The 19168-nt window shown below is 43.3% G+C and overlaps 1 protein-coding gene across 3 annotated transcripts in view; it reads left to right on the top strand.

The window, feature by feature from the left end:
• The window catches only part of CDK14 (cyclin dependent kinase 14), a 528056-nt gene that overhangs the window by 310130 nt on the left and 198758 nt on the right, over positions 1 to 19168 (top strand). For all 3 annotated transcript variants that reach the window (XM_063452462.1, XM_063452461.1, XM_063452463.1), the window contains one exon: positions 5297 to 5390. In XM_063452462.1, the coding sequence (XP_063308532.1) occupies positions 5297 to 5390 (94 nt within the window). The remainder of the gene's footprint in view (positions 1 to 5296; positions 5391 to 19168) is intronic.

Below are 19168 nucleotides of genomic sequence, written 5' to 3'. Positions count from 1 at the left end.
AAAGGAGAGCTGAGCGCCCTCAAATGTCAGCGGTGTTTTGCCTTTTATGGCGGTCATTATTGGTATCTTGTCAGATACTGTCAAACACAGGATAACATCTCTGGGCGTGCTGGGTGGTAGGTGTGCGGAGCTTGTCACTCTGTAGATCCCGTCCAGAGTTATTTTCTTTGCGGTTGCCTGGGGTAACATTGTTGTGAGCAGCCGCCGTGTGTAGTGCGGTAGTTCCTCAGTCGTGACCGCGGCGGGAACACCTCTGATTTTGATATGCGGCCGACGTTGTTTGTCCTCCAGGGAGGCAATCTGCTCAGCTAGTACATGTTGCTCTGCTTGGAGTCGTTGGACCGAGTCCTTGAGGGTGGACACTGTGTCCTGGACGTTGGTGAGGTCTGCCTCCACATTTCCAACCCTTTCTGTTACGCTTTGTATGTCAGCCTTGACCATCGCGACTCTGGTTGTGCAGGCCGGAGCCACATCTCCCCTAAATCTCTGCCTTGCGTGTTGGGGCCAGCTGTGGCTTTGTGTGAGCGGCTGCCCATGGTAGTGGTACCCGTGTCCGGGTTGGATGCGTAGTGCTCTAGGAGGCTTCCGCCAAGGTAGGCCGCGGATTTGCGCCTCTGTCTGAGCTGCTTGGGTGCCTGGAAAAAAGGCATCAATCGGTGCGGTATGTATCGCTGGTCAGTGCCGGGTACCCGTCGAGGCTCGATGGGGCTTTGTTTGGGGGATTTTTGGCAGATTATCTCTGGGTTCGGGAGAGCAGGTTTAGATGGCGTCTGTACAGGATGGCTGCCAGGCTCCGCCCCCGACTGGTGAAGTTTTAAGCTGGTGTGGTGCCAGACTCCTCCCCCAGAAGTGTACTTCTCCCTATATAGTACAGAGTGTGTGTGTGTGTGTGTTTAAATTGGATTAGCCATATAAATCCAGTAGATAAGATGCCAAAATACCAGAGTATTGCAGTATATAATGATACTTTTTTTTATTGTACTAACATAATTTTTAAAAGAGAAGCTTTCGAGAGTTTTCCTCTCTTTGTCAGGTCTGAAACAATACTGATCACTCTGAGTTTAACAGTTAAAATAACAGATGTGGACTGAGAAGGGGAGACAGGGGCTGAAAGGGGGGCACAGGAGCTGTAGAAGGGGGCACAGGGGCTGAGAGGGGAGGACAGGAGCTGTGGTATGGGAGGACAGGAGCTGTAGAGGGGGGCACAGAGGCTGTGGTGGGGGGGGGCGGGAGAGGGGATGCTTTAAAAAATGGATATAAAACAAAAAAATACCAAAAGTGTATTCCTTATCTTGGGCTAGGGAGGGTGGGACACGAACAGGGGACAGGAGCTGGAGCCTGCAGCCTGCGGCTAGCACATAGCAGCCAGCGAACTGCTGGGGAGTCTGGGAGAAAAGCAGTGGAAGTCACACCCCCTCCTCTTGACATCATCAGGAGAGGCCGGACAACTTAACTGTGGGCTGGCTGCAGTGAGAGTGGCATCATCTTCCGGCTCCGGTATCAGTGCGGTGCGCGAGGGAGCTGAAGAGGAAGCACTCAGGGGAGAGTGCTCCCTCGCGCACCCGCCGGCCGCCGGGTGTAAGCAGGGCCAGCCTCGGGGGGCCCGGAGGTGGCCGGCTCCTGGGCCCCCCCAGGAGAAGAGGCTGGCCCAGAACGTACATACCGGGTCACAGGGGCGGCTGGGCCCCCTGGTGGGCCGGGCCCGGTCGCAGCCGCGACCCCTGCGACCCTGGTATGTACGCCACTGTCCTGGGCCACAGCTGATATGCCAGGAAAAAAAACTGCGGCGAGAGAAATGCATTTGTCTCTGTCTTCTCAGCCCTTGTCCATGAACTGATCAATATGATGTACCTGTTGCAACCAGTAGGTCCTGCTTAAATGAAATGGGGACCCATTGTTGGTTAATAACAACTGATATAAACATCATGGTATGCAGTAAGACTGAAGATTGGGTAATTTAGAAATGTCTCCAGAACCCAGAGAGAGTTTTATTTTCCCCCTAATTCATAATTTGCCAATATGTATCTTTTATGTTACAGTGAGGGAAAAAATATTTGATCCCCTGCAGATTTTGAACGTTTGCCCACTGACAGAAATTATTAGTCTATAATTTTAATGGTAGGTGTATTTTAACAGTGAGAGACAGAATAACAAAAAAACAAATCCAGAAAAATGCATGTAAAAAAAGTTATAAATTAATTTGCATGTCAAAGAGTAAAATAAGTATTTGACCCCTTCGACTTAGTACTTGGTGGCAAAACCCTTGTTGGCAATCACAGAGGTCAGACGTTTCTTGCAGTTGGTGACCTTGTTTGCACACATCTCAGGAGGGATTTTGTCCCACTCCTCTTTGCAGATCCTCTCCAAGTAATTAAGGTTCCGAGGCTGATGTTTGGCAACTCGAACCTTCAGCTCCCTCCACAGATTTTCTATGGGATTAAGGTCTGGAGACTGGCTAGGCCACTCCAGGACCTTAACGTGCTTCTTCTTGAGCCACTCCTTTGTTGCCTTGGCTGTGGGTTTTGGGTCATTGTCATGCTGGAATACCCATCCACGACCCATTTTCAATGCCCTGACTGAAGGATGGAGGTTCTCACATGGCCCCGTCCATTGTCCCTTTGATGAGGTGCAGTTGTCCTGTCCCCTTAGCAGAAAAACACCCCCAAAGCATAATGTTTCCACCTTCATGTTTGACGGTCGGGATGGTGTTATGGTGTCTAAGGCAGCATTCCTTCTCCTCCAAACACGGCGGGTTGAGTTGATGCCAAAGAGGTTGATTTATGTTCTCATCTGACCACAACACTTTTACCCTGTTCTCCTGTGAATCATTCAGATGTTCATTGGCAAACTTCAGACGGGCCTGTACATGTGCTTTCTTGAGCAGGGGGACCTTTCGGGCGCTGCAGGATTTCAGTCCTTCACAGCGTAGTGTATTACCAATTGTTTTCTTGGTGACTATGGTCCCAGCTGCCTTGAGCTCATTAACAAGATCATCCCGTGTAGTTTTGGGCTGGTTCCTCACCATTCTCATGATCCTTGAAATTCCACGAGGTGAGATCTTGCATGGAGCACGAGTCCAAGGGAGACTGACAGTTATTTTGTGTTTCTTCGATTTTTGAATAATCGCACCAACTGTCGTCACCTTCTAACCAAGCTGCTTGGCGATGGTCTTGTAGCCCATTCCAGCCTTGTATAGGTCTAAAATCTTGCCCCTGACATCCTTGGACAGCTCTTTGGTCTTGGCCATGGTGGAGAATTTAGAATCTGATTGATTGATTGCTTCTGTGGGCAGGTGTCTTTTATACAAGAAACGAGCTGAGATTAGAAGCACTGCACTCCCTCATTACCTGTAAAAAAGATACCTGGGAGCCAGAAATCTTGCTGATTGATAGGGGATCAATACTTATTTCATTAATTGACATGCAAATCAATGTATAACTTTTTTGACATGCATTCTGTGTCTCACTGTTAAAATACAGCTACCATTAAAATTATAGACTCATCATTTCTTTGTCAGTGGGCAAACGTTCAAAATCAGCAGGGGATCAAATACTTGAGAAGAGTATAATTAACCTATAATTTTAGATATTGTGAACATGTGTATTTGTTGTAGTATCAATTTTATTTATTTTTTATTTTTTTTTGCAGCACTTATTTCTCCTTTAATTAGTGTTTTTGATTAACATAAAATTGTTAATGTGTTTTGTACAAAAGTGTCATTAAAATGTAGCAGAACAGTGGGGTTGTAATTGAGTCAACATCGTTAATCACTCATTGGCAAATGTTAATATTTTAATAAATATTGAACATAGAAAAGTGATTTATCTAAATATTAGGAAGCTATTATAATTTTAGCTTTACTATATCTCCTATTTTACTGTACTAGATTCAGCATTTATCTCTCCATTCTAGTAAGAAAATAAAAGTGAAATAAAATTCCCCTTTGTAATAAAACTTCCTGAACCTCATTCTAAAACTTAAATCCTTTTCATGCCTGGTCATATAAGCACTTGACTAAGATTTATTGTGCCTCTCACAATGTAATGGAGCTCTACGGAGGGTAAATGATGAGTGGCAGTTTAATCAATCCAGTTTCTTTAGTAATCAGCCAGGACAGATGGAACATTATTTATAATCACCTACTTTTCCAATTTAGTTTATTCTTAGGGGTTGATTAGCAAGCTATTTTTTCTGTCCTATATTGAGATTGAAGGGGGGAAAAGTATGTTTATCTCTAAACAATATATAAAAAACAAAGTTGCCTGGGTCTGGAAAAATTCAGATTGTTTTCATAAAAATTGCTGCAGAATACATGATATTGCAATGTGTTCTTGGATCAAAGTCAGAGTTACTATGAATAGATGGGTTTCTGAAAAAGTATGCTTCGTCATATTCTGTAATTAAAACCAGGATGTTCTAATTGATTGTTATATCTACTTCCACATTGGTGTGTGTGTGGGTGAGTAATAAAATTAAAAATCTATGTAAAAAAAAAAAAAGCTTTTCATTGGCGCATTTCACACACACAATGTAAATCTGTCTGTCTGTCTGTCTGTCTGTCTGTCTGTCTGTCTGTCTGTCTGTCTGTCTGTCTGTCTGTCTGTCTGGCTGTCTGTCTGTCTGTCTGTCTGTCTGTCTATCTATCTATCTATCTGTATTTACAAAGCTCTCATTGGATGTTCTCTTTGCCACAGCATCCTCTTGACCTTCAAAATGACTTACACTTATAGTATGACTAGCTTGGGATCTTTTCTGAACTCTGCTGCATCAAACACAACATCAAATAGTACATTTCTTTTGCAAACATTGAGTCCTTTTTTAGCTCTATGTATTTGCTTCCTTGTCCAGTCACATTGGTGCCTCACAAAACATGGCACTTAGTGACCCATTAATTCTGATAAATGTGTCTTGAAAATGATTCAATATAGCAGTTGCATGATGCCATTTGTAAAATACATTCTTGACATATCATGTTGGCAAATGTATTGGAAGGTCATGATAGGTCTGATATGGTCTACTGTACCCCAGCTGCTGCTGATGGCTCTCATCATTTGACTGTTTTAGCTCTAAACATGTTTTATCATGAAAACGGTTTTGTTTGCCCAATGTTCAACGCTATAGAATAAGCTTTGAAATATAATAATGAAACTCCTGTAAAATAGGATGCACATTTCCCAACAGCTGGACTGACAGAAGTTGTTGGTTACCAATTGCTTGTCCATGATCTCCGCATAGGTAACATCTTCCTCGTACATAATTTATGACATTAATTTGCATTCTGTTCTTTCACTTACAGGGGTGTGGGATGCATATTTATAGAAATGATTCAAGGTGTTGCTGCTTTCCCAGGAATGAAAGATATACAAGACCAATTGGAACGGATATTCTTGGTAAGTGCATTTATATAGAAATTCACAATAATTGTACGTATGAAATATAGTCTGCTTTCACCATCATATTCTGAGTGATTACAAATCTATTTTTTTAAATAAATATTACTGTTTGAACATAATGGATTAATTTCTCATCAACATATCTTGGTACAATTTAGACAAACGTGTTTGCCTTTATGGGATCAAGAGGGGAGGCATCCCTGTTAAAAATTGGTACCTAGGACCATATGAAATGTCAGAATTAATCGTCATGCCTTTGAAATAAGCAGATTTTCTAGCAGGGTTATTTCACAAACTGTCTCAGTATATTATTTCGCGTATTATCAATTTAAGTTGAGAACAAATTTTATTTGGAAAGTAAAAGTACAAAAAATGAACACCTGCAAATTGAGTTTCAATTAGTTTTTTAGGTATTTATAAAGTCTCATTAATCAAGCTAAAGGGAAATGTTTGAGACTTATTAGGTGTATATCTTTTCTGCTAATTTGCTGTGCTCATTAAATTAGACAAGGCACTGTATTTAAAATTCAGGTTGATCAACAAGGTGTATAAATACATTCAATAGGTGGCATATGTTTTCTACAATTTAGGAGCCACACAGATTTTTTTACTCACTGACAGACACACACTGAGAGACACGCACACTCACCGACAGACACACACACAAACTTCTTGATAGATATATTTAAAATGCTTTTTGTGGTCGACTTCATTTGTAATTGCATAGTAGAAGACAAGCAGATCTGCATTCTAAATTGGCTTATTCTGAGACTCTTCATAATCTTCACATTTTAGTGTCACATAACCGTTTCTATTGTGTTAACTGGTGCAGGGATAATTCCGATCTTCATGAACAAACAAGTTTCTAAGAAATATGTTCCAAATAAGTGCAGTCTGATGATTTGTTTTTTAGAAGTGTCTACACTGCACTCAGAGCTTTACAACATCAGTTCGATTAAGAATAAAAATGCTTTTTGAAAAATAAGTTATTTCTTAAATTCTGTATCTCAAGCAGATTAAGTATGCTGCTGAAGTTTATTTTTCTCAATCAGGAAATGTGCATATTATCTATTTATGAATGTAATCTGTGTGTGTGTGCTTGTGTGTGTATACGCCACCTTTACTAATAAAAATAAATTTGCTACTTTCTTGTATAATAGGAATATTTTTTATTATTTCTAAATCTCTTCCCTAATATTTTGAAAGGTTGATTTGTTGTCACTGTGTTACTCTAAAATGATTTACGTTCAGAGGATGCGCATAACATGCCTCATTCTTCATATTCTGTGCTTTCTGACCTCAAGAAATTAGGCTATGTTAGCGTTTCATGTCTCATGCACCATTTAACGTCCAATAACAGCCAGGGGAGTGGAACATCCAAAATATGGTAGGGCTTCATGCTGAGTTGACAGAGAACAGGTTATTAATGAAGGAAATGGTGGGGATGGTTTAAGTATTCTAGCCCTGTAAGACTTTGTAGGGGTTATACATAACTTATATTATTGTTATTGCAATAATGCTTGCTTGATTCTTTGGACAATCTTTTCTGAAGCTTTTATTGATCAAGCATTCTTTCTTCCCAAAATCCATCCCCTTCCTCCAGCTGTTGTGTTTCAGTATTGTATGTATCTCACGTGTGTTAGTACCCACAATCTAATAGCGCCGTAACAGTAACTCCCATAGCTATATTGGAGGTATGAAATTGGAATGGGGTAGACATGCCTGTAGGGGCTGGAAACACAAACAAAAATTGGGTGTTTTAAGCCTGACATGAACTCACTCGGCTGACTAACCATGGCACTTGTCTGCCCATTCCAACATGACAGTAGTCTGCGCAATGCAAGCACATCTAATGGAGCCCTCTGTCAGGAATACAGAGAGACCCAACACATAGAGAATAAGATAGTAAAGATAATGTATACCGGACCTTAGAGTGGCCGGACTAGTGTTTACAAGGACAAAGAAAAAACAAGCCAAAGCCAGGAATAACACAATAGCAGAGTCAAAAGGGAATAGAAGGTAGAGTGGTCAATCAAAGCCGAAGTCAGAACCAAAAATACACAATAATAACAGCGTTTTGTTGGGAACAAAACGTGAAACACAACAGGGCAATGAGCTTTGCCGTAAGAGCCCTTTTCTATTGTGGCTCTTTAATTTTGTAACCACGACCCATTCGGATTCAAATCTTTGGGTTGGTCGTGATGTCATCAGCATCATGGCGCGTCATGATATTGGGTGGAGTTACAGCGGCTTGTGTCGGTACAACCGAGGAGAAGATAATTGGGAAGGTCCCCCTCCACATGCTGGACAACCCCAGGCTGCGGTACCTTTTCAGAAGGTTCCCTGACCCTCTCATGCTGTGATTTCTGTTTACCTGAGAGAAAACAAATTACAGTGGAAAAAATCCCTGAATTTGGGACTGTCCCACCAAATCCAAGACGGTTGTGATTTAGGCCGTAGTCACTACATCAGCATGTATTGCTTATGGTGCTTCATTTGCCTTTCAACTACTGATACTTTTATGAAGTCACCTAGAGCATGATGAGCAAACATAAATTAAAATTAGGGTCATATAAAATAAATTTCCAAGATCACAGACTTTTTTAAAATAATTGTACTTACACCTACCTCATCTGTGCGTTATCGTACTTCAAGGGTTACGATAACTCATCCATCTTCATTATTTTTTTCATTCCCATTTCAGTTCACAGATTTGATTGCTTTTCAAAGATGTGTTCATTACTTTCCTAAATTAAATAGATTTCGCTTTCTTGGTTCACATTCTCTGATGGTGCTCCGACTTTAATTGACTTGAAATTACCTGTAGAAGTACGCTTGTACGCCCTTTACAAAGTTTTTTTTATGGTTTTATTTTTTAGGAAGGCATATATGGCCTTTGTATCTTACATGTTATTTGGGGTGTAATGTACTGGAACTGTAGATGAAAATGTTTCTCTGTGAATAAACTGTACATCAATATTATTATTATAACTGCTTATACTGGTAGTATGTTTAGGAGGGTTTCCTTTTCATGTATTTATATGATTATAGAATCTATATTGTATAACATATATTTATTAATCTAAGCTTCCTAATGTCATCATTTGCCAAAGTATATATTTTATCATTGTTAATTATGGCATACGTGAGTCATATTAGTCAAGACAAATTAAGTGTGTACTCTCCTGGCATACAACAAATTAATTTTGACCAATATGTTGGACACTTTTCCATCTAAACGTATACACTCTCTTAAATTACTGGTGATCTCACATTTATCTAAATATATTTTTCGTGTATCAAGCCTTACATGCTATTTCTGCATCCACATACAGTGCTATTCCGGCATTGGTTTTCCTTTCTTTGTGAGCCTTTTAAAGAATAATCCTACCTAGCTGTTTTGCTTGCTTCCTATTGGCTTATTTTTAAATTGACAAAATCCCTGTGTCAACAGGCCTAGTATGGAATCCTTGGCCATCACATACTCTTGAGATATATATATAGAGGTAGAGGTTAACAGAGTGAGGGAGTTTAAGCATGCGTGGGATAGTCATAAGGCTATCCTAGACTTAAGATAAGGTCAAGGACTAATGGAAGTATTTAGAAAATTGGGCAGACTAGATGGGCCGAATGGTTCTTATCTGCCGTCACATTCTACGTTTCTATATGCTTTTTGGGCATGTAGGTCTTCATTTACTGTAGAACAGGAGTAACATCAAAGTTAGCATTGCAACGGGTATAATGGAATAGTATTAACACATTTAGTTCCCCAACTCTTGGAATTTATAATAATCTGTACCTTTCTATGTCGACAAAACATACCTGCTATTACATCAAGGCTTCTGTCAGGCCACAGTTGGGATTGTACACACTCCAAGGACTCAACATTGGAGTCACCAAAATGTATTTGGATTTTTTTAAATATGCAAAGGTAAAGATTGTCAACACAATGTCCTATATTTTTCTTTATGAAGGAATATCTAGATGTGATATTTGGCGCATATGTGACATTTATTGAAATGTAGTTTTCATTACATCAATCAGACCTATCACATAAAAATCTGACAGGTATACGTATACTGTAGATCTGAGTTCACATAGCAAAATTGAGTTTTGTTGAAAAATCTATTTTATGATTAACAATTAAACAATTGCAATCTACCCATCAATTTATTTCTGACAGCAAGCCTGGAGATGAGATAGGAACGATGAAAGAGAAATGGAGAATAGGGAATATAAGACCAGAAGCCTTTCTTCTGTATGCCAGTGAAAAACCATGTGTTTAGGATTCTATATATCATTATAGTTGTCAAAAATCTTGTCTGTTTTGTTGAAGATCCATGGAGACCGAGTCTCTTCAGATTAGTCATTTTCATTTCTATTAAAGCTTGATACTTTCTGTCCATTCGATAAATTTGCTAAGTTATTTTTTGTATTCATGATAACTTTATATGAAGGGCAGTGTTGCCCATAAAAGTTAAGTTATAGGTAGTTTCCTGCAGCAACATTTTTATACAGCCACCTCGAGCCAATATACATTTTGTGACTTCTACTTACAATTGTTGTCCTTTTTACATCACCTTTCTCTTTAGTGATGTAATCGGAAAGGAACTGGGGAGAGAGAAAGTCCTAGTAAGGTTATATTTTTAAGAGAGGGACTAATTTAATAGTGGCAGCCATAAATAGTTGTTTTCTGGATAGTGTAACTCTACTAACATGAGACAGACCACGTGACTTGCCCCAGTGATTTTCTGAGATTGGGGGCCCCTGCATTGCATTGTGTAAGTCACTCTGCACATCATGTTTTTTAAAGTCGTTCTGTCATCATACTATACATTTTGAGAATGTCATAATGATTTATAAAATTCTCATGTTAAATGTTTTGGAATCTGACTTTATTGCAATTCTATGCAGTCTCTAGATATCACAAGACAAAGCATGAACAAAACTACAAAAGGTAGAAGCTTACTCGCTTACTCCATGAACTTTTGTCAGTGCTATCACTGGCTGAGGGAATCAGGCTTCTTTTTTATTAATTGCAAGACCCTGATCTATGGAGGAACTACTTAGTCATTCATGTTGTACTCATGTGCATGTGTGAAAGACATCCGTGTTCTACTCATGTGCATGTGTGAGAGCCCTGACGTGGCTCCTAGTGGATAAAGTGCCAGGTCCTGAAGAAAAAAAAATGGCAGAACATCCTAAACAACTGGGTCACTGCACACCAAGTGGGAATTTCACTTTTGTGAGTATTTGAAAAAGAATACAGAGAACCTTGAAGGTGAAAGAGGTGTTAATACATTCTGGGGAATCATCCACTGCACAGTGTGGTTTACATGGTTCTAGGAATAAAGGCAGGAGGCGCCAGGGACTCTCTGAAAATGTTCTGCCCATAGATGAACTTGCCAGAGTACCTGTTACCTGGTAGTAACCATGGCATGCACATACAGCAGGCTGACATACCCCCTTTTTGGGAATATCACCTAGTTTATTGAAAGGTCCGCACACCCCATTCACTAATACCTGCCATTAGCCAATATATCCTTTTTTTCTGATGTGGTAATGAAATTTATACTGTGTTTTATTGATGGGTCTGTTGTCTAAAGTATCTTGTAGTGTGTTCATGTATCCAGAATGTATGTTCATTATAACATGGATGCTCCATTTCAGAATTGTAAGTGCTTTTTTATTTGACTTCTGGAACACAAAAGTCAGTCTTTGACTAAGGCCTAAATTAAAAAAAAAACTAAAAAAAATTAAAATAATTAAAAATGTTAATGTTAATATTAAAACTGAGTTAACAACCAACCTACACAATGTAAGGTACCATAGTAATTGTAAATAACTACCTTACATTACAATTCACTGTTTAGAGAATAAAGCCGTATAGAGGCACTTTTTCTCATAATCTTGAGTAAGATTTGCATACTAATTGTTTTATTTTAATAGACAATTGACCAGCTTTGGTGTCCGTTGCAAACTCATTCTTTTGTAATTCATTACACAGGGAGTGCAGAATTATGAGGCAAGTTGTATTTTTGAGGATTAATTTTATTATTGAACAACAACCATGTTCTCAATGAACCCAAAAAACTAATTAATATCAAAGCTGAATATTTTTGGAAGTAGTTTTTAGTTTGTTTTTAGTTATAGCTATTTTAGGGGGATATCTGTGTGTGCAGGTGACTATTACTGTGCATAATTATTAGGCAACTTAACAAAAAACAAATATATACCCATTTCAATTATTTATTTTTACCAGTGAAACCAATATAACATCTCAACATTCACAAATATACATTTCTGACATTCAAAAACATAACAAAAACAAATCAGTGACCAATATAGCCACCTTTCTTTGCAAGGACACTCAAAAGCCTGCCATCCATGGATTCTGTCAGTGTTTTGATCTGTTCACCATCAACATTGCGTGCAGCAGCAACCACAGCCTCCCAGACACTGTTCAGAGAGGTGTACTGTTTTCCCTCCTTGTAAATCTCACATTTGATGGTGGACCACAGGTTCTCAATGGGGTTCAGATCAGGTGAACAAGGAGGCCATGTCATTAGATTTTCTTCTTTTATACCCTTTCTTGCCAGCCACGCTGTGGAGTACTTGGACGCGTGTGATGGAGCATTGTCCTGCATGAAAATCATGTTTTTCTTGAAGGATGCAGACTTCTTCCTGTACCACTGCTTGAAGAAGGTGTCTTCCAGAAACTGGCAGTAGGACTGGGAGTTGAGCTTGACTCCATCCTCAACCCGAAAAGGCCCCACAAGCTCATCTTTGATGATACCAGCCCAAACCAGTACTCCACCTCCACCTTGCTGGCGTCTGAGTCGGACTGGAGCTCTCTGCCCTTTACCAATCCAGCCACGGGCCCATCCATCTGGCCCATCAAGACTCACTATCATTTCATCAGTCCATAAAACCTTAGAAAAATCAGTCTTGAGATATTTCTTGGCCCAGTCTTGACGTTTCAGCTTGTGTGTCTTGTTCAGTGGTGGTCGTCTTTCAGCCTTTCTTACCTTGGCCATGTCTCTGAGTATTGCACACCATGTGCTTTTGGGCACTCCAGTGATGTTGCAGCTCTGAAATATGGCCAAACTGGTGGCAAGTGGCATCTTGGCAGCTGCACGCTTGACTTTTCTCAGTTCATGGGCAGTTATTTTGCGCCTTGGTTTCTCCACACGCTTCTTGCGACCCAGTTGACTATTTTGAATGAAACGCTTGATTGTTCGATGATCATGCTTCAGAAGCTTTGCAATTTTAAGAGTGCTGCATCCCTCTGCAAGATATCTCACTATTTTTGACTTTTCTGAGCCTGTCAAGTCCTTCTTTTGACCCATTTTGCCAAAGGAAAGGAAGTTGCCTAATAATTATGTACACCTGATATAGGGTGTTGATGTCATTAGACCACATCCCTTCTCATTACAGAGATGCACATCACCTAATATGCTTAATTGGTAGTAGGCTTTCGAGCCTATACAGCTTGGAGTAAGACAACATGCATAAAGAGGATGATGTGGTCAAAATACTAATTTGCCTAATAATTCTGCACTCCCTGTATAGACTAAACTTTAGAAAAAAATATATAAAAATAACTAATCCGAAATAATGAAAAAAAATTTAATTTCATAAATATAGATTATTTATAATAAACACTAAAATACACACTTTATATCTGTGTAAATCTTCACAAATTATAGGCCATCAGATTTGCCTACTAAGGAAACATCTTGTCCAGACAGGAACCTCTCATTCTGCTTTATGGAATCTGAAATTATGCACATAATTAACCCAGCATTATAAAGTATAAAGTGTTAGGGGGCCGGGGGTTATTAACTCTCTACATGTGCAGAATGCTGAAAAATATTTATTTTTGTTGGCAAAAACTACAAAAATGCAAACAGCTAATTACTTAGGTCACAAACTATAAAATGCAGGTAAGGTATGTTGGGGACTGGCGAGTCCCTATAATTCACAGACAAATGGCTGCCCAGTAGCTAGTTTTGAACATTTAGTAGCTATTGTGAAATACATCTCCCAATATGCTCTGTCCTACAAAGGTACGTGATTATGTCCGACAAGCTTGTGATGTTCTAAAAACTTTCAGTTAACCTTTTGTAATGCAGAAATCGGACATTGATTTATGACCCTTCTCTCCTACAATAATGCTTGGACATGGTTTAAAGATTGTGAATCCAGTGTTCTCATCCTAGCAAGCCATACAACTTATTTTTTTAGATCAAATTATATTTCAATGTGAGCTCATGCTGGTGAAGTATGTTGAAGACAGGCCAATCTGATACTCGAAAGATGAAGGCAGCTAGGATACTAGGTTATGCCTGAAGGTATTTTAATAAATAAAAGGTTGAGGTGATGACAGAGTCCGTCCTCAAGCATTGGTTAAATGTCATGCGAAAATGCGAATTCCAATTATTGCATGTATAGCAACAGTCCATACACCTTTTTTTTTTTTTTTTTTTTTTTAATAAAAATATTAAACAGAGTTATGTCTGTGATTTTATGTACGCCTGTTATGTTCGTAAAACATCAAGGACCTTTTAAAGAGCATCAATCGGGGGGCGTGGTTTGCAGCCGAGCGAGCTGGACGTGTCCGGATAGAGCTCCGCTGAACCACGGTGCCAACGGCCTATATTAGCAGAGATATACTCGTATAACTTACGGATTTAGGTGGGTGACCTGAGATGGATAGGCGGGTCCAGAGAAAGCAGCAAAAAAAACCTTCGGAACCGGGCGCTACGGTGTCGGAAATGTTTGCGGCCTCTCGCGCCATGCGCATGGCCACTCAAGATGGCGGACGGGATGGCCGGGGGACGCCTCACTCACCATCCAGCCCGGGGAGCGGAGTCTCTTCGGTGGCCCTGGAAACCGACACAGGCCAAATTCTGGCGAAGCTGGCGGAGGTTCGGTCCTACCTAGCCACGGAGATTGCCAGGAACACGGCCGAGGTCAAAACGGAGATTCAGGCCTTGGGCGTCAGGACAGCTGCCCTGGAACAGCGGATGGAGTCTACTGTGGTAGCCCACAATGCAGCTGCAGGGCAAATTAACGTCCTGACGTCCCGACTATCCCAAGCCGAGTTAGCTATCGATGACCTCGGCAACAGATCACGGAGAAACAATATCCGTCTTCGCGGCCTGCCGGAGCAGGAGGGGGAGGGGTCTCTCCTTGAACTGGTGGTGAGCATTTTTAGACCGCTTCTCCCTGACATACCAGAACATCTGTGGCATGTTGAACAGGCCCATAGGGCACTGCGAGCCCGGCGGATGGACGACAGGAGGCCAAGGGATGTGATCATCAGGTTCCTGTCGTTTCAAACCAAAGAAGCTATCATGACACATGGTAGGAATAACAAGATAATGTATAATGGGGCTGAACTGGCTGTTTACCAAGACTTAACGCCTGCTACGCTGCAGAAACGGCGCGAGTGGCGCCCTATTACTGAACTTCTACAGAGCAACAACATTAAATATGCTTGGGGCCACCCTTTCCGATTGATGGCGTTTAAGGATGGCCGCACCAAAATCTTGCTGGCTGATGGTGACCCGGTGCCTTTCTTGCAGGGGATGGGTATTCCGGTTCCAGTGGATCTGGCGATACAGGCTACTTCGGCAGGCACCTTGACTCCTCTGCCTCGTGACTGGCTCACGGCGGGAGAGTGAGGGAATCGGCTTATTTGGCGATCTACCGATTCGGATGTCCGTAGCTATGGGCTCTCAGGTGTTCAGGGGGGGCTCTCGCTGTTTGGGTGGGTAGATCTGGGGGGTTCCCTGATCCTTTTACTTGTTCCCTCCTCCCCCCCTTCCCTCCCCTCCCCCCTCTCCCTTCCCCCCCTCCCCCCCCCCCTCCCTTCCCTTCCCCCCCCCCCTCCCTTCCCTTCCCCCCCCCCCCCTCCCCTCCCCTCCCCCCCATACCAAGGCCCTGGGTCGGCCCGACCCTATTTGTTTTTCAAGCTTCCCTTTTTGTTGGGGTTGGGACATCTTTATGGGGTGGGCTAGGGCTTACTTTCACTACGGCCTGTCATTTTTGGGCCCGACGAGCTGATGGGTGTGAGTGCTGTATTTTAGGGGCAGAGGTGGCCGTTCACATTCGGGACAACGCTTCTCTCTGGCCCTGGCCCTCCCACCGTCACACACTCTCTATTTGAGCGACATTGACAAAACTTAGGTGGCTTTGGATTTATTCTGTGCGGTGGGCGGCGGGTGGGGGTTTGCGCTAGTTATTGGGGACCGGCAGGGTAGATTTTACTTGTTACATAGTTATCGGGATATACTCCAGATGAGGTTATTTTTCTGCAATGTGTGTATGTCGGGTTGACCTGGGCGGTGGGAGCCTGCCTACGCGGCGGAAAGGGGTCATGTATTTAAGTTTAGGTTTATGTTGTACTGTGTTGGGAGGCTATCGCCCCCCCCGCCCCCTCTCCTCCTTTTTGTCTTTGATGGGAGGTTCGGGTTGCCGTGGGCGGCGGGTTGGCTTTTGCGCAATGGTTTCGGGTTGTATGTACTAATTCAGATTTTTATGTGATGTTGGGACCCCTAGCTAAACTTGTCTGGCTCTGCTCCGGGCGGTAGACGGCTCTCTCCCTACTCTCCAAGTTTTTCATATCCCGGTCCTGTTTCTGGTCGGGTGGAGGTGGGGGGCGGCGGGCGGGGTTCTTATTTGGGTCATGCTATATTACTGTTCAGGATATGCTATGGAATCATGGGTCTGTGGCAGGGAGTTGGCCCTTCCCCCCCCCCCCCCCCTTATCCCCTGAGCCGATCGATCGGCCGTGCCGCACTAGAGGGCCCGGTGTATGAGGGGTTGCCCACTGGGGGAGGGATGGCTTCGTTGCTTCTGAAATCATGGTTGCGGGGGTGGAGTCGCGGGGGTTGGTTGTCTGCCTGGGCCTTCGGGTAGATTCCTGGGGGGGAGGCTGGCGGGGCGGCTTTTAGCTGCGGGGGCAGACCCCTTGGAGTTGGGGTTGGTAATCCGCACTGTCACCCACCTAATGGTAGTATATTTAATATCTCTTAATTAGTTGACATTGGCACCCTTGTGGTGCATTCTGTTGTTGGTCTATGTTCCTAATCCGATGGATCTTCATGGAGGTTTTGAGGAGGACGGAGCTTACACCCCAGACATGCCTGGCTATAGGTAAGACCAGGCTTATTTTTTTTATGTTCTATTTTTCATTTTCTCTTTTTCTTTCTGTCCTTTTTTCTCCCCCTTACTTCCCTTTTCTTATCCCTTCCCTTGTGCTATCCCCTCAGGAGGGGGGAACGGGTGAACCTAACTGTGCCACGTACTATTGTCCTAGTCAGTTGGGCCTGGGCCTATTAATGTTTCTGAGCTACGTTATGACAGACCGCGCCTCTTGGCCTCAGGGCGAGCTGGCGCATGGGTTTAGCTGGACAACATGTAGAATAAGATGCCTCTAAAGTTATTATCATTGAATGTGAAAGGCCTTAATGCTCCGAACAAGCGCCGCCTTATGTTTCGGGAACTTAAGCGCCTTAATCCTGATATAGCATTCCTACAGGAGACACATATCCCGGCTGTAGCTAAGCTGGCCTTGAAGGACCATACCTTTCGGACAGCCTATGAGTCCAGGGCTTTAAACAAGAGAAATGGGGTCGCGGTGCTTGTCCATCATAGATGCCCGATCAGAGTGGGAACGGTCCAGGCGGATCCAGGAGGGCGTTTTATTTTAGTGACGGGGAGTGTTCATTCGCACCCGATACACCTGCTTAATATCTACGCACCGAACGCCCCCTCCACCGATTTTTGGGAGGACATGGCTCGATTGGTGAATTCTTTACCGCATGGCATGGTGATAGTTGGAGGCGATTTCAACGCGGCTCCATGTCCGGCGGTGGATAGAGGGCCATGCAGGGGACTCCCTCGATCCCATGGGAGAGGGGGACAGGATAGACTGTTATATGACTTTATTCGGCGTACGGGTCTTTTGGATATCTGGAGAGCACATCATCCCGATGTTCGGGACTTCACTTTTTATTCTGCCCCCCATGATACCTACTCGCGGATCGACCTTTTTCTTGTGAACCCCCATGTGGTGCCCAAGGTATCCGGCGCCACGGTGGGGTCGATAACCTGGTCGGACCACGCGGAGGTCACAATGACCTTGGACAATTTGTGTACGGCTTCTCCGTGGTCTTGGAAGCTGAACACCTCCCTGCTCCAGGACCCGATCGTGGTGGAGAAGGTTCGGGGGGAACTGGCAGAGTATTTCGCTAGAAATACTGAGGTTGGTGTCCGTCCGCCCACGGTGTGGGCAGCGCACAAGGCGGTTATCCGGGGTGTTCTAATCCGAGAAGCCACCTTGAAAAAAAAGAGAAAGGTTCAACGGTTAGCGGCGCTCCTGGAGGCTCTTGGAAAAGCAGAAACGAAACATAAACTTAACAATTCGCCTCGCACCCTAGCTGACGTTAAAGCCTTCCGGGCATTAATACGCGAAACTCTCCTCGACGAGACGGCCAGGGCTATTGTTTGGTCCAAGCGAACTTATTACGAAAAAGCAAACAAAATGGATACACTATTAGCAAGGTCTCTCCGACCGAGACAGAGAAGCACGCACATTACGAGCATTAAAGATGCCTCGGGCACAGGCCATACGGACCCCTCTAAGATAGCTCAAGTCTTTACGGAATATTATTCCAAATTATATAACCATTCTAGGGGGACTGGCAATGACCCCTCTAAGGAAACTGATGACACCCGCTCTTTCCTCTCCCGATTGTCCCTCCCGGCCTTACGGGGTGCAGACTCCGAGGCCCTAGGAATGCGGATTTCGGCTGAGGAAATTGACGCGGCTATCTCCTCGTTAAGAGGCAACAGGGCTCCGGGCCCTGATGGCTTCGATGGGGGTTACTATAAGATCTTTCGGGAAGAACTGACTCCCCATTTGGAGAAATGGTTCAACGATCTATTGGAAGGGGGCGCACCGGATGGAGACATGTCATTGGCTGATATTGTTCTATTGCCAAAGCCAGGTAGGGATGACTCGGTGCCGGAAAATTTCCGCCCTATCTCTTTGATCAATCATGATTGCAAAATCCTGGCAAAAGTTCTGGCTCATAGGCTGAACCCCTTGCTGCCAGGCCTAATACATCCGGACCAAGTGGGCTTTATCCCAGGTAGGCAACTGTTCGAGAATACTAGGCGCAATGTTGACCTCATCTGGCGACAAACCGCTAGGGACACCCCAACCTTGATACTATCACTCGACGCCGAGAAGGCTTTTGACAGGGTGAAGTGGCCGTATCTGTTCGAAGTACTTCGACACTTTGGCTTTCCAGCCCCGTTCCTTACATTGATTAGAGCTATGTACACGGATGTTAGGGCACGGGTAAGGATAGCGGGGGCCAGGTTAACGCCTTTCAGTTTGGGGAACGGTACCAGACAGGGCTGCCCTTTGTCGCCCCTGCTGTTTGCCCTTTCCTTGGAACCCCTTTTGCAGGCTGTCAGGGAAAACGCGGATATCAAGGGGGTTATGGTTGGAGGGCAGAAGTATGTCGTGTCGGGCTTTGCTGATGACATTCTGCTTACTCTGACTGACCCATTGGAATCTATGGAGGCATTGACGCTGCTGCTGGATGTGTATAGTGGAATAGCCGGCTATAAGGTTAACATGGCCAAGTCGAGCGTGCTTCCGGTGAGGGTGGGAACCGCGGAACTAGACCTTATAGGACGAACGTACAATATACGTATAGCGAGGGATTATATTACGTACCTTGGAGTCCGACTTA

The sequence above is a fragment of the Pelobates fuscus genome, chromosome 4 (genome assembly GCF_036172605.1).
Source record: "Pelobates fuscus isolate aPelFus1 chromosome 4, aPelFus1.pri, whole genome shotgun sequence".
NCBI lineage: Eukaryota > Metazoa > Chordata > Amphibia > Anura > Pelobatidae > Pelobates > Pelobates fuscus.
The sequence above is the reverse complement of the archived record's forward strand: the minus strand, read 5'-3'. Positions and strand labels throughout refer to the sequence as shown.